The 15863-nt window shown below is 44.4% G+C and overlaps 1 protein-coding gene across 1 annotated transcript; it reads left to right on the plus strand.

Moving 5' to 3' along the window:
- Positions 1-9725: 9725 nt before the first annotated feature.
- Positions 9726-14865, plus strand: LOC127913933 (EF-hand calcium-binding domain-containing protein 9-like). The gene is made up of 3 exons (XM_052487849.1): positions 9726-10956; positions 11561-11737; positions 13691-14865. The coding sequence occupies exons 1-3, from the start codon at positions 10870-10872 to the stop codon at positions 13709-13711; spliced, it is 285 nt and encodes a 94-aa protein (XP_052343809.1). The 5' UTR covers positions 9726-10869; the 3' UTR covers positions 13712-14865.
- The last annotated feature ends 998 nt before the right edge of the window (positions 14866-15863 follow it).

Below are 15863 nucleotides of genomic sequence, written 5' to 3' on the forward strand. Positions count from 1 at the left end.
AGGCATGGCCATAGAGGACTGTTCAGGCATGGCCATAGAGGACTGTTCAGGCATGGTCATAGAGGACTGTTCAGGCATGGCCATAGAGGACTGTTCAGGCATGGTCATAGAGGACTGTTCAGGCATGGCCATAGAGGACTGTTCAGGCATGGCCATAGAGGACTGTTCAGGCATGGCCATAGAGGACTGTTCAGGCATGGCCATAGAGGACTGTTCAGGCATGGCCATAGAGGACTGTTCAGGCATGGCCATAGAGGACTGTTCAGGCATGGCCATAGAGGACTGTTCAGGCATGGCCATAGAGGACTGTTCAGGCATGGCCATAGAGGACTGTTCAGGCATGGCCATAGAGGACTGTTCAGGCATGGCCATAGAGGACTGTTCAGGCATGGCCATAGAGGACTGTTCAGGCATGGTCATAGAGGACTGTTCAGGCATGGTCATAGAGGACTGTTCAGGCATGGTCATGGTGGACTGTTCAGGCATGGTCATAGAGGACTGTTCAGGCATGGCCATAGGGGACTGTTCAGGCATGGTCATAGGGGACTCTTCAGGCATGGCCATAGGGGACTCTTCAGGCATGGTCATAGAGGACTCTTCAGGCATGGTCATAGAGGACTGTTCAGGCATGGCCATAGGGGACTGTTCAGGCATGGCCATAGAGGACTGTTCAGGCATGGCCATAGAGGACTCTTCAGGCATGGCCATAGAGGACTGTTCAGGCATGGCCATAGAGGACTGTTCAGGCATGGCCATAGAGGACTGTTCAGGCATGGCCATAGAGGACTGTTCAGGCATGGCCATAGAGGACTGTTCAGGCATGGCCATAGAGGACTGTTCAGGCATGGCCATAGAGGACTGTTCAGGCATGGTCATAGAGGACTGTTCAGGCATGGCCATAGAGGACTGTTCAGGCATGGCCATAGAGGACTGTTCAGGCATGGCCTAGCTTTATTTTTCTTACTTCCATATGTTGTGTACACATCCCAAGACTTTCATGTATTCTTTGAAAGGTTTTTATTAGTTGCCAACAGTATTTCTTAATGTAATCTGGATCTTGTAGCCTCAATCATCCCCTTTCAAAATCAATCTCTTCACTTTGATAGCATTATTATCCTTCTTATCCATAAAGTTATTCATGTAAACATGGTATGTAATTGCACAGTAAACAGCAGTGAAATTAAAATGGTTTCATATAAGTCTTTACCAGTTTTATGTTACTATTCTGCAATACTTGGGCAATGGGCTACAGATGATGTGATCGAGTAGGGACTGAGGAAATGAAGTGATGTAACGCAGAAACACGTCTTTCACTTTCACCTCCTTTCAGACGTGTTTGTCTGTGATGATGGACCTTTGCAGGTATGTGAAAGGTAGTGAGGTAATGAGGTAATGTAGCTAATATTGGAATTCCCCGACAGTGTGCAGAACAGTTTTAGACCTATGAATTAGTCAAGTGAATTGCTGTCTTTTCAGTGTAGTGACATAAATGCACAGGTTTTATGGAAAAGACTGGTTAGTTGTCATATACTGTCAACATAGTATGTTATGATCACTCAATTAAAACGCTACTAAATTAGTTAGAATGTAGAAACTGTAAAGGAACACGCATGGTGAACCATTGTGATGTCAGTGTCAGGTAGAGCTGAGAAGGACAGCAGTTCTGCAGTAGTCAGACAGTGTCAGGTACAGCTGAGTAGGACAGCAGTTCTGCAGTGGACAGTCAGTGTCAGGTAGAGCTGAGTAGGACAGCAGTTCTGCAGTGGTCAGTCAGTGTCAGGTAGAGCTGAGTAGGACAGCAGTTCTGCAGTGGTCAGTCAGTGTCAGGTAGAGCTGAGAAGGACAGCAGTTCTGCAGTAGTCAGTGTCAGGTAGAGCTGAGAAGGACAGCAGTTCTGCAGTAGTCAGTGTCAGGTACAGCTGAGTAGGACAGCAGTTCTGCAGTGGACAGTCAGTGTCAGGTACAGCTGAGTAGGACAGCAGTTCTGCAGTGGACAGTCAGTGTCAGGTAGAGCTGAGTAGGACAGCAGTTCTGCAGTGGTCAGTCAGTGTCAGGTACAGCTGAGTAGGACAGCAGTTCTGCAGTGGACAGTCAGTGTCAGGTAGAGCTGAGTAGGACAGCAGTTCTGCAGTGGTCAGTCAGTGTCAGGTACAGCTGAGTAGGACAGCAGTTCTGCAGCGGTCAGTCAGTGTCAGGTACAGCTGAGAAGGACAGTAGTTCTGCAGTGGACAGTCAGTGTCAGGTAGAGCTGAGTAGGACAGCAGTTCTGCAGTGGTCAGTCAGTGTCAGGTAGAGCTGAGAAGGACAGCAGTTCTGCAGTGGTCAGTCAGTGTCAGGTACAGCTGAGAAGGACAGCAGTTCTGCAGTGGTCAGTCAGTGTCAGGTACAGCTGAGAAGGACAGCCGTTCTGCAGTGGTCAGTCAGTGTCAGGTACAGCTGAGAAGGACAGCCGTTCTGCAGTGGTCAGTCAGTGTCAGGTAGAGCTGAGAAGGACAGCAGTTCTGCAGTGGTCAGTCAGTGTCAGGTAGAGCTGAGTAGGACAGTAGTTCTGCAGTGGTCAGTCAGTGTCAGGTAGAGCTGAGTAGGACAGCAGTTCTGCTGTGGTCAGTCAGTGTCAGGTAGAGCTGAGTAGGACAGCAGTTCTGCAGTGGTCAGTCAGTGTCAGGTACAGCTGAGTAGGACAGCAGTTCTGCAGTGGTCAGTCAGTGTCAGGTAGAGCTGAGTAGGACAGCAGTTCTGCAGTGGTCAGTGAGTGTCAGGTACAGCTGAGAAGGACAGCCGTTCTGCAGTGGTCAGTGTCAGGTACAGCTGAGTAGGACAGCAGTTCTGCAGTGGTCAGTCAGTGTCAGGTAGAGCTGAGTAGGACAGCAGTTCTGCAGTGGTCAGTCAGTGTCAGGTACAGCTGAGTAGGACAGCAGTTCTGCAGTGGTCAGTCAGTGTCAGGTAGAGCTGAGTAGGACAGCAGTTCTGCAGTGGTCAGTCAGTGTCAGGTACAGCTGAGTAGGACAGCAGTTCTGCAGTGGTCAGTCAGTGTCAGGTACAGCTGAGTAGGACAGCAGTTCTGCAGTGGACAGTCAGTGTCAGGTAGAGCTGAGTAGGACAGCAGTTCTGCAGTGGACAGTCAGTGTCAGGTAGAGCTGAGTAGGACAGCAGTTCTGCAGTGGTCAGTCAGTGTCAGGTACAGCTGAGAAGGACAGCAGTTCTGCAGTGGTCAGTCAGTGTCAGGTAGAGCTGAGTAGGACAGCAGTTCTGCAGTGGTCAGTCAGTGTCAGGTACAGCTGAGAAGGACAGCAGTTCTGCAGTGGTCAGTCAGTGTCAGGTACAGCTGAGAAGGACAGCAGTTCTGCAGTGGTCAGTCAGTGTCAGGTACAGCTGAGTAGGACAGCAGTTCTGCAGTGGACAGTCAGTGTCAGGTAGAGCTGAGTAGGACAGCAGTTCTGCAGTGGTCAGTCAGTGTCAGGTACAGCTGAGTAGGACAGCAGTTCTGCAGTGGTCAGTCAGTGTCAGGTACAGCTGAGTAGGACAGCAGTTCTGCAGTGGACAGTCAGTGTCAGGTAGAGCTGAGTAGGACAGCAGTTCTGCAGTGGACAGTCAGTGTCAGGTAGAGCTGAGTAGGACAGCAGTTCTGCAGTGGTCAGTCAGTGTCAGGTACAGCTGAGTAGGACAGCAGTTCTGCAGTGGACAGTCAGTGTCAGGTAGAGCTGAGTAGGACAGCAGTTCTGCAGTGGTCAGTCAGTGTCAGGTACAGCTGAGTAGGACAGCAGTTCTGCAGTGGACAGTCAGTGTCAGGTAGAGCTGAGTAGGACAGCAGTTCTGCAGTGGACAGTCAGTGTCAGGTAGAGCTGAGTAGGACAGCAGTTCTGCAGTGGTCAGTCAGTGTCAGGTACAGCTGAGTAGGACAGCAGTTCTGCAGTGGACAGTCAGTGTCAGGTACAGCTGAGAAGGACAGCAGTTCTGCAGTGGTCAGTCAGTGTCAGGTACAGCTGAGAAGGACAGTAGTTCTGCAGTGGTCAGTCAGTGTCAGGTAAAGCTGAGAAGGACAGCAGTTCTGCAGTGGTCAGTCAGTGTTAGGTACAGCTGAGAAGGACAGCAGTTCTGCAGTGGTCAGTCAGTGTCAGGTACAGCTGAGAAGGACAGCAGTTCTGCAGTGGTCAGTCAGTGTCAGGTACAGCTGAGTAGGACAGCAGTTCTGCAGTGGTCAGTCAGTGTCAGGTACAGCTGAGAAGGACAGCAGTTCTGCAGTGGTCAGTCAGTGTCAGGTAGAGCTGAGAAGGACAGCAGTTCTGCAGTGGTCAGTCAGTGTCAGGTAGAGCTGAGTAGGACAGTAGTTCTGCAGTGGTCAGTCAGTGTCAGGTAGGACAGTAGTTCTGCAGTGGTCAGTCAGTGTCAGGTACAGCTGAGTAGGACAGCAGTTCTGCAGTGGTCAGTCAGTGTCAGGTACAGCTGAGAAGGACAGCAGTTCTGCAGTGGACAGTCAGTGTCAGGTAGAGCTGAGTAGGACAGCAGTTCTGCAGTGGTCAGTCAGTGTCAGGTACAGCTGAGAAGGACAGCAGTTCTGCAGTGGTCAGTCAGTGTCAGGTACAGCTGAGAAGGACAGCAGTTCTGCAGTAGTCAGTGTCAGGTACAGCTGAGTAGGACAGCAGTTCTGCAGTGGTCAGTCAGTGTCAGGTAGAGCTGAGTAGGACAGCAGTTCTGCAGTGGTCAGTCAGTGTCAGGTACAGCTGAGTAGGACAGCAGTTCTGCAGTGGTCAGTCAGTGTCAGGTAGAGCTGAGTAGGACAGCAGTTCTGCAGTGGTCAGTCAGTGTCAGGTAGAGCTGAGTAGGACAGTAGTTCTGCAGTGGTCAGTCAGTGTCAGGTAGAGCTGAGTAGGACAGCAGTTCTGCAGTGGTCAGTCAGTGTCAGGTAGAGCTGAGTAGGACAGCAGTTCTGCAGTGGTCAGTCAGTGTCAGGTACAGCTGAGAAGGACAGCAGTTCTGCAGTGGTCAGTCAGTGTCAGGTAGAGCTGAGTAGGACAGCAGTTCTGCAGTGGTCAGTCAGTGTCAGGTAGAGCTGAGTAGGACAGCAGTTCTGCAGTGGTCAGTGTCAGGTACAGCTGAGTAGGACAGCAGTTCTGCAGTGGTCAGTCAGTGTCAGGTAGAGCTGAGTAGGACAGTAGTTCTGCAGTGGTCAGTCAGTGTCAGGTACAGCTGAGTAGGACAGCAGTTCTGCAGTGGTCAGTCAGTGTCAGGTACAGCTGAGTAGGACAGCAGTTCTGCAGTGGACAGTCAGTGTCAGGTAGAGCTGAGTAGGACAGCAGTTCTGCAGTGGACAGTCAGTGTCAGGTAGAGCTGAGAAGGACAGCAGTTCTGCAGTGGACAGTCAGTGTCAGGTAGAGCTGAGTAGGACAGCAGTTCTGCAGTGGTCAGTCAGTGTCAGGTACAGCTGAGAAGGACAGCAGTTCTGCAGTGGTCAGTCAGTGTCAGGTAGAGCTGAGTAGGACAGCAGTTCTGCAGTGGTCAGTGAGTGTCAGGTACAGCTGAGAAGGACAGCAGTTCTGCAGTGGTCAGTCAGTGTCAGGTACAGCTGAGAAGGACAGCCGTTCTGCAGTGGTCAGTCAGTGTCAGGTACAGCTGAGAAGGACAGCAGTTCTGCAGTGGTCAGTCAGTGTCAGGTAGAGCTGAGTAGGACAGCAGTTCTGCAGTGGTCAGTCAGTGTCAGGTACAGCTGAGTAGGACAGCAGTTCTGCAGTGGTCAGTCAGTGTCAGGTAGAGCTGAGTAGGACAGCAGTTCTGCAGTGGTCAGTCAGTGTCAGGTACAGCTGAGTAGGACAGCAGTTCTGCAGTGGTCAGTCAGTGTCAGGTAGAGCTGAGTAGGACAGCAGTTCTGCAGTGGTCAGTCAGTGTCAGGTAGAGCTGAGTAGGACAGCAGTTCTGCAGTGGTCAGTCAGTGTCAGGTAGAGCTGAGTAGGACAGCAGTTCTGCAGTGGTCAGTGAGTGTCAGGTACAGCTGAGTAGGACAGCAGTTCTGCAGTGGTCAGTGAGTGTCAGGTAGAGCTGAGTAGGACAGCAGTTCTGCAGTGGTCAGTGAGTGAGCCAAGATGAAGCTAAAGAAAGGAGCTGTTTTACAGTTTTTTTTCAATTGCTACAAAGCATTGGTCAACTGAAGTCACTTTTTTCAAAACCCTTCACACAGTCTGCATTACCAACATGCATCTTGGCCAAACAGTTAATCTCACCTCCAAAAACTCACTCAAACCACCAAAACAATTCATACATGTTTCAAAGTAAGCTTGTTTGACCATAACACTGGCAACAATTCTCACTCAGAAAGCATACATTGTCTCTCATAACACACTGACCTATAGGGAACATTACATAAATTATTAACTTTTCACAAATCAGTATTTCATTATAGAAAAATAATAACACCTTTTCACTTTATTGACTGTACTAAAGTATATGGAACAAGAATGAACCAGAACTGCAGCAATTTGCTTCAATACGCTTTTTTTTCTTTACTTTGCATATAGTAATTTACTTGTGAAAAATAAAAGTTGCAACAAAAAGATAATTCCAGGGCTGCAATAAAAATGACAAAAAAAACATCGACAACATGTGTAGTATAACACTCATACTGTCCAGTACTGTGAGGGTTCTAGTTCTCATCAACATGTATAGTATAACACTCATACTGTCCAGTACTGTGAGGGTTCTAGTTCTCATCAACATGTGTAGTATAACACTCATACTGTCCAGTACTGTGAGGGTTCTAGTTCTCATCAACATGTATAGTATAACACTGATACTGTACAGTACTGTGAGGGTTCTAGTTCTCATCAACATGTATAGTATAACACTCATACTGTCCAGTACTGTGAGGGTTCTAGTTCTCATCAACATGTATAGTATAACACTCATACTGTACAGTACTGTGAGGGTTCTAGTTCTCATCAACATGTATAGTATAACACTGATACTGTACAGTACTGTGAGGGTTCTAGTTCTCATCAACATGTGTAGTATAACACTGATACTGTACAGTACTGTGAGGGTTCTAGTTCTCATCAACATGTATAGTATAACACTGATACTGTACAGTACTGTGAGGGTTCTAGTTCTCATCAACATGTATAGTATAACACTGATACTGTACAGTACTGTGAGGGTTCTAGTTCTCATCAACATGTGTAGTATAACACTGATACTGTACAGTACTGTGAGGGTTCTAGTTCTCATCAACATGTATAGTATAACACTGATACTGTACAGTACTGTGAGGGTTCTAGTTCTCATCAACATGTATAGTATAACACTCATACTGTCCAGTACTGTGAGGGTTCTAGTTCTCATCAACATGTATAGTATAACACTCATACTGTACAGTACTGTGAGGGTTCTAGTTCTCATCAACATGTATAGTATAACACTCATACTGTACAGTACTGTGAGGGTTCTAGTTCTCATCAACATGTATAGTATAACACTCATACTGTACAGTACTGTGAGGGTTCTAGTTCTCATCAACATGTATAGTATAACACTGATACTGTACAGTACTGTGAGGGTTCTAGTTCTCATCAACATGTATAGTATAACACTCATACTGTACAGTACTGTGAGGGTTCTAGTTCTCATCAACATGTATAGTATAACACTCATACTGTACAGTACTGTGAGGGTTCTAGTTCTCATCAACATGTATAGTATAACACTCATACAGTACAGTACTGTGAGGGTTCTAGTTCTCATCAACATGTATAGTATTATCACTCATACTGTACAGTACTGTGAGGGTTCTAGTTCTCATCAACATGTGTAGTATAACACTCATACTGTACAGTACTGTGAGGGTTCTAGTTCTCATCAACATGTATAGTATAACACTCATACTGTCCAGTACTGTGAGGGTTCTAGTTCTCATCAACATGTATAGTATAACACTCATACTGTACAGTACTGTGAGGGTTCTAGTTCTCATCAACATGTATAGTATAACACTCATACTGTACAGTACTGTGAGGGTTCTAGTTCTCATCAACATGTATAGTATAACACTCATACTGTACAGTACTGTGAGGGTTCTAGTTCTCATCATGTATAGTATAACACTCATACTGTACAGTACTGTGAGGGTTCTAGTACTCATCAACATGTATAGTATAACACTCATACTGTACAGTACTGTGAGGGTTCTAGTTCTCAGCAACATGTATAGTATAACCCTCATACTGTACAGAACTGTGAGGGTTCTAGTTCTCATCAACATGTATAGTATAACACTCACACTGTACAGTACTGTGAGGGTTCTAGTTCTCATCAACATGTATAGTATAATCACTCATACTGTGCAGTACTATGAGGGTTCTAGTTCTCATCAACATGTATAGTATAATCACTCATACTGTGCAGTACTGTGAGGGTTCTAGTTCTCATCAACATGTATAGTATAATCACTCATACTGTGCAGTACTGTGAGGGTTCTAGTTCTCATCAACATGTATAGTATAACACTCATACTGTACAGTACTGTGAGGGTTCTAGTTCTCATCAACATGTATAGTATAACACTCATACTGTACAGTACTGTGAGGGTTCTAGTTCTCATCAACATGTATAGTATAACACTCATACTGTACAGTACTTTGAGGGTTCTAGTTCTCATCAACAGGTATAGTATAACACTCATACTGTGCAGTACTGTGAGGGTTCTAGTTCTCATCAACATGTATAGTATAACACTCATACTGTACAGTACTGTGAGGGTTCTAGTTCTCATCAACATGTATAGTATAATCACTCATACTGTGCAGTACTGTGAGGGTTCTAGTTCTCATCAACATGTATAGTATAACACTCATACTGTACAGTACTGTGAGGGTTCTAGTTCTCATCAACATGTATAGTATAACACTCATACTGTACAGTACTGTGAGGGTTCTAGTTCTCATCAACATGTATAGTATAACACTCATACTGTACAGTACTGTGAGGGTTCTAGTTCTCATCAACATGTATAGTATAACACTCATACTGTACAGTACTGTGAGGGTTCTAGTTCTCATCAACATGTATAGTATAACACTCATACTGTACAGTACTGTGAGGGTTCTAGTTCTCATCAACATGTATAGTATAACACTCATACTGTACAGTACTGTGAGGGTTCTAGTTCTCATCAACATGTATAGTATAATCATTCATACTGTGCAGTACTGTGAGGGTTCTCGTTCTCATCAACATGTATAGTATAATCACTCATACTGTACAGAACTGTGAGGAATCTAGTTCTCATCAACATGTATAGTATAACACTCATACTGTGCAGTACTGTGAGGGTTCTCGTTCTCATCAACATGTATAGTATAATCACTCATACTGTACAGAACTGTGAGGGTTCTAGTTCTCATCAACATGTATAGTATAATCATTCATACTGTGCAGTACTGTGAGGGTTCTCGTTCTCATCAACATGTATAGTATAATCATTCATACTGTACAGTACTGTGAGGATTCTAGTTCTCATCAACATGTATAATCATTCATACTGTGCAGTACTGTGAGGGTTCTAGTTCTCATCAACATGTATAGTATAATCACTCATACTGTACAGAACTGTGAGGATTCTAGTTCTCATCAACATGTATAATCATTCATACTGTGCAGTACTGTGAGGGTTCTCGTTCTCATCAACATGTATAGTATAATCACTCATACTGTGCAGTACTGTGAGGGTTCTCGTTCTCATCAACATGTATAGTATAATCACTCATACTGTACAGAACTGTGAGGGTTCTAGTTCTCATCAACATGTATAGTATAATCATTCATACTGTGCAGTACTGTGAGGGTTCTCGTTCTCTCTCTCTCCTGCATTTATTCACACATTCCCATCAACATCACATCTCATGTCTTCTCTGGTGATGTATCTTCTGGGATGTCTAATCCAACCCTGCCACTCTTTTTTCCCCACCAACCTGTCTTCCTTGATCCAAGTTTCCAAACTAAATCATTCCCGAAGCTGTCCTTTTTTGTCTGTTTGGTAACGAGACTAAAAACAGGACACTTGGGTCGTCTTTCAGCTGAAATTGCATTCACCTGTGTTTAGAATGATTCAATATTCTGCTGATTTTCTTTTTATTTCAATCTGGTTACTGCAGAAATGCACAACATTTGCCATCATTCTGTTTTGAATGTGTTTAACAATTTTATAAACAGTGTGTTAGCGTTTGAAAACGTGCTGCAAAAATATAATTTAGCAGGTGGTGGAGTATGAATGAGAAAAGAGTTGATGGATTTTGGAGAATGTGGTCATTGATGCATTTTGTGTGAAAGCAATGAAAAATGATTCCCAGTTTGGTTCACATACACTTCTGTTTCGCTGACTGTGTGAAGAGTTTTGACAACGTGACTTCAGTTTTGACCAACGCATGTTAGCAATTGGAAACAACTGTAAATGATCTGGACTTTGACAGTGTCTACCATCGTCTCTCCCTGCGCAACGCCTAAACACCGTCAGATTACTTCAGACTACTGGATGTCCTCAACAGGAACACTTTGAATGGTAGATTGTGGATTTATGTCTAAGTATTCCCAAGTTCATTCGTGTACTTAGAAGTGTGTGGGTAATGTGGAGGCAGTAACCTGACAGAACAGCATTGGTGAAAAGGTAGATAGGTTTGTCAGTGTAGTCATAGACATCCAGGCCATTTGTGTCCTCCTGTACGTGTCTGGGTGTAGCTCATGTTGGTTTTTAAAACATTTTCCCGCAAACTTCCTTAAAGATCAGTGTCGGAAGCAGCAAACAGTAGTCTATTTTCCCATGTCTCTTCTTCTTGCAGACATCCAGTTCTACCACTTCATGCACCATGTGACACCATGTGACAGGAGATCATGATGACCTTTGACCTGCTAGACTGGAACACCAGTGGAGAGATCGGCTCAGTTCTACATGCTGGTCTGCATCCTGCTCTGCAGCGAGTTAGTGTTCCTCTCTCTCCCTCTCTCTGTGTGTGTGTGTGTGTGTGTGTGTGTGTGTGTGTGTGTGTGTGTGTGTGTGTGTGTGTGTGAGTGCTTGTATGTCAGAACCTTTCGGTCTGGAGAATAGAGCTTGTATATCAGAACCATGAGGTCTGGAGAATAGAGCTTGTATATCAGAACCATGAGGTCTGGAGAATAGAGCTTATATATCAGTACCGTTCGGTCAAACTGAAGGCCATTATCTGTTAATCTTGTGTATCATGAGAAAACCACTTCTCATATCTGGCTGTTTGACAAAGAGATGAAAACCCCTTGAACACAACCCACTTCCTAATTCATTTTTCATCTCATGAAAACATTGCTGTCATGTTTACAGAGACAACAAAAGGCTTTTCACTGCCATGATTCAAAGTTGACCAGAAAACAGAGGTTTCATAGAAATGTAATAAATCATAGCTGGAACAGTAATGAGACACGCACAGGGTAACGTACGTTACAGAACCTTCTGACACAGTGTATCTTATCTTCATGTGTGTGAATGCATCGTGTGTGTGTGTGTGTGTGTGTGTGTTGTGTGTGTGTGTGTGTTTTCAACCTCTTCCAGCACCACATGGAGAAGAACATCCTCTTCCGTCACTCCAGGCTGGTGTTTGAGTTGCTGGACATTGATGGAGGTCGCACCATCAGCCCCGCCGAGTTCCAGGCCTCTGGCTTCCTGTTCAACCTCAAGCGACATGCCCTCGATAAGATCTTCTACGAGCTCAATGTCTCCAGAGACGAGGTACACTGACTCTCTCTCCCGGGGTTTGAAATGGCACCCTATTTAATATAGTGTATAGTGCACTACCTTTGACAAGGGCCCAGGGATCTTTTTGCCAACAAGATCTTCTAGTTTGATGTCTCTTGTTAGAGACGTCTCCAGAGACAGCACTGTCTCTCCTGTCCAGCTTAAGGCTGTCATCTATGTGTTTCTACATAGTGTACTCTACACCTCTGTCTACCTTAGCACCTGAGCTACAAAGAGTTGAAGATGTTCACTATCGCCTCCATTGGGGATTTTTGCATGTCAATCTTGGTGGGGCAAAAAATAAAAAGTGGGATGCATGCCAGCAAAGCCAATACACATAAAAACATAGTTGATATGGCAGACTTGCTTCAATAAATGGGGTTTCTTCTGGCAATTGCTGGCATAAGAGGTTGACTATAGCATAAGGGGATGGCAAACTATGGCATAAGGGGATGACAAGTGGATAACAGGCAATCCATAATTTCGATTAAATCGTTAATGAACAAGCGATGACGGACGTAGTCAATATAACTATTTGTTCAGTACTTTTGAAATGTGCAGCGACAGAATTCAGAACATGGGCCCTTATTACAGTGTTCTCCCTGTATACCAAGTCAGAACCATAGGATAAACAAAGGGGGCATATAAACAGATAATGAAAGCTCTTACAATATTCAATGATGACATTTTCTCTAAAACAGGTAGACTATTTGTGCACCACCAAGTTAGAACAGTAGATGAAATTAAGAGGTGAAAATAGACCAAATTATTAGGGTGAGGCACATAGAACGACGTTTGGATCTTTGCGTATAAAAATAAATACACGTCATATAACACTATTTGACTCATTAAATAAGCTTTTAATTTGACACGTCAAATAACACAATTATATTATAGAATGTTGTGTGTTCTGAATTTGCACGTGCAAGCCAAGCGCCACCACTATCAGTAGCACTGTCAAAGCTGTACAAAAAGTAGTCCAACAAGCACACAACAGACCATGAACAATGTATTTACAATACCACGTTGGTGAAAAGAGACCAAATTATTGGGGTGAGGCACATCGGCTACTAGCAGCTTACTAAACAACATACACTTAGCATTACTATATTAGCTACATATCACATCATTTATGCAGCAGCATACAAGACATTCTTGGACTCACCTTGTGAAGGTGGCGCAGCGGTACTGAGTTGGAACATTTGGTCATCAGACCTTGTCATCAAAGTCTGGTAATCTCTGGATTTTAAAAAACACAGCCACTCCATTGCATAGCAGGCCAACATCATTGGTTTCTTTGCAATGCTTGCAGTTAGCTACTGATTCCTTCCAAACCACTCATTGTGGAATTTACAACTTGTTGTGTAATCTCTATGTGCAATGGACCAATGAGCACCAATATGTTTTATCTATAATTTCTCTTCATTATTTCTCTTCATATGACAGGGACTGAAAAGGATTTGCCAGTAGATTGTTGACTTGATGTCAACTGATGATGACTGCTAGCTAAGACTTTGAAAGTAAGACGTTGACATGATCAGTCCAATCAAAGCTACTGTAGATATGAGGTGATTTGGTGTCACTCAATCCGTGGCCAATGACCTTGAGCCTTCTTGGATGGGCACTTCTAATATAACTCTATGGCAGAACCCAAGGGTCAAACATTTTCGAGCTTTGACCTTGGAATTGGGGATGACGTACTGTCCCATGAGTGACGGAAAACTGAGCCAATCCTGACAGAAAACTGAGCCAATGGCTAGCCCCACCACAGAAAACACCTGCATTTTGGAGCTACCTTACTCAAAAAAAGCAAAAAGGAGACCATGTTTGTATTTAACTCAATTACTTTCTTTTTTTTAAACATTTCTTGTTTTTACATTGTTTGCAAACTGATCTGTGACACGTATTAATGCCAAAATAACAAAAAAAGTATGGTGCTCAAAACAGGTGCGGCCCCACCTGCCCTGAATGACAGGCTGCCACCGATCGCCTGTATGGACATGCAGGAGAGGAGCCCAAGAAGATGCAGAAGTAAGGATTTAGTCTGAGAAGTCTATCTCCCTTTTAGGTTACAGTACCATGCTATGCAGCTGAATCTACTCCTAATCCTCAAAATATTTCCCTTTCAGTTCCAGGACTCTCATTGGGTGATCCTATGAGGTTTATTGCTACCATGAGTCTCTTTCAGGTTCCTATAACTCCTCTGTGCCTCTGACTATGTTGTGGCCAGGTATTTCTGGATGACTCTGGGCAGACAAAAACAAAGTAGCTTCTAAGAAGCTGTAGTCTCACTAACCTTTCACTCCGATACCACTCTTGTCAGACTCTCTGGTCCTTCACATACACACCCACTCAGAATGAAGTGTGCTGCCTGACACAGAGGTATGACATCATCCACACTTTCATCAGAGAGAGCGAAAATAACAAATATTATGATGTAATGCAAGTATATATCTCTGCCCATTGGAGGATCGACAGTTTGATGCGCCATAGTGAACGTCTGTCAGGAGCTTTCAAGGGGCAGTCCTGTTATATCTCTTATAGAGTGCATTCGGAAAGTATTCAGTCCCCTTAACTTTTTCCACATTTTGTGACATTACAGCCTTATTCTAAAATGTCCATATAAAAAAAATCCCCAGCAATCTATACACAATAACCCATAATGACAAAGTGAAAACAAGTTTTAAGAAATGTTTGCAAATGTATGAAAAATAAAAATTAGCAAACATTTATAAAAACCTGCTTTTGCTTTGTCATTATGGGGTATTGTGTGTAGATTGATGAGGGGAAAAAAACAAATGAATCCATTTTAGAAAAAGGCTGTAATGTAACAAAACATGGAAAAAGTCCAGGGCTCTGAATACTTCCCAAATGCAGTGTCAACTGGCTCCAGAAACGTTACATAGGTTCATAGGATTGGTTCTGATATGTGTCTGGCATCGTCTCCTGTCTAAACTTATAGGACATATTCTGGGCGTTCTGACAGGTCCTAAGGAGGGGGTCATGTTGCACCCCCTCATGTCTTTACCAAGCACAGGCAGGAACCAAAGATTATTTATGACACTAAAACAAGATTAACATTTTCAAAGCTGTCTCTTCCCGAGATAAAATGTTTCATCACAGGTTTTCCCCAGAATGTCACTGTTGTCTGTCTCAGTCTTTCACACCTCCATCTCTCTCTCCCTTCCTCCCTATTGAGTTTAAATGCCATGGCCAGTTCATGATCCTTGGGCCCTATAGATCGCCCAGAGTTCATCCTGGTGACCTCCCTACCTACCTGTGTATACCGTACCACTTAGCCAACAAAGCCTTCCTCCACGTAACCTGCTCATTAGTTGAACACTGCCTCATTCTCAGATTGTAGTCATGAGGCAATAGGAGGACAATAGAGGCCCATTGCACAGCTTTGTCACTGTGTCATTTGCATCCCTGTGTGTGTGTCTGTCCTCTGTCTGTCCTTTGCGTGCGGCAGCGTTGCAAGGCTGAGGCTCCTTCCTCTCTGTATTCAGGCGTTCCAGGTTTGACCATCTGCACAGCTGTGACACACAGTTCAGGATCAGCTGGAAAGACACACTATATATACAAAAGTATGTGGACACCCCTTCAAATTAATAGATTTGTCTATTTCAGCCACACCCATTGCAGACAGGTGTATAAAATAGAGCACACAGCCATGTAATCTCCATGGACAAACATTGGCAGTAGAATGGTCTTACTGAAGAGCTCAATTACTTTCAATGTGGCACCATCACATTAGCTCCACCTTCCAACAAGTCACTTCGTCAAATTTCTGCCCTGCTAGAACTGCTCAGCTCAACTGTATGTGGTAGACCACACAAGTTCACAGAATGGCACCACTGAGTGCTGAAGCGCGTAGCACGTAAAAATCTTCTGTCTTCAGTTGCAACACTCACTACCGAGTTCCAAACTGCCTCTGGAAGCAACGACAAGAAATGTTCGCCGGAAGCTTCAAGAAGTGGGTTTCCATGGCTGAGCAGTTGCACACAAGCCTAAGATCATCATGCGCAATGCCAAGCGTCGGCTGGAGTAGTAGACTAATCTGGGGTTGACAGAAGCCAGGAGAACGCTACCTGCCCCATTGCATAGTCTCAGCTGTACA

This window comes from Oncorhynchus keta, chromosome 30 (genome assembly GCF_023373465.1).
Source record: "Oncorhynchus keta strain PuntledgeMale-10-30-2019 chromosome 30, Oket_V2, whole genome shotgun sequence".
Taxonomy (NCBI): domain Eukaryota; kingdom Metazoa; phylum Chordata; class Actinopteri; order Salmoniformes; family Salmonidae; genus Oncorhynchus; species Oncorhynchus keta.

Coding starts and splice junctions, on each gene's coding strand:
- LOC127913933 (XM_052487849.1), top strand. CDS start 10,870: ATGATGACCTTTGACCTGCTAGACTGGAACACCAGTGGAGAGATCGGC. Junction 10,957..11,560: donor TGCATCCTGCTCTGCAGCGA/GTTAGTGTTCCT, acceptor AACCTCTTCCAG/CACCACATGGAGAAGAACAT. Junction 11,738..13,690: donor TCAATGTCTCCAGAGACGAG/GTACACTGACTC, acceptor TGCTCAAAACAG/GTGCGGCCCCACCTGCCCTG.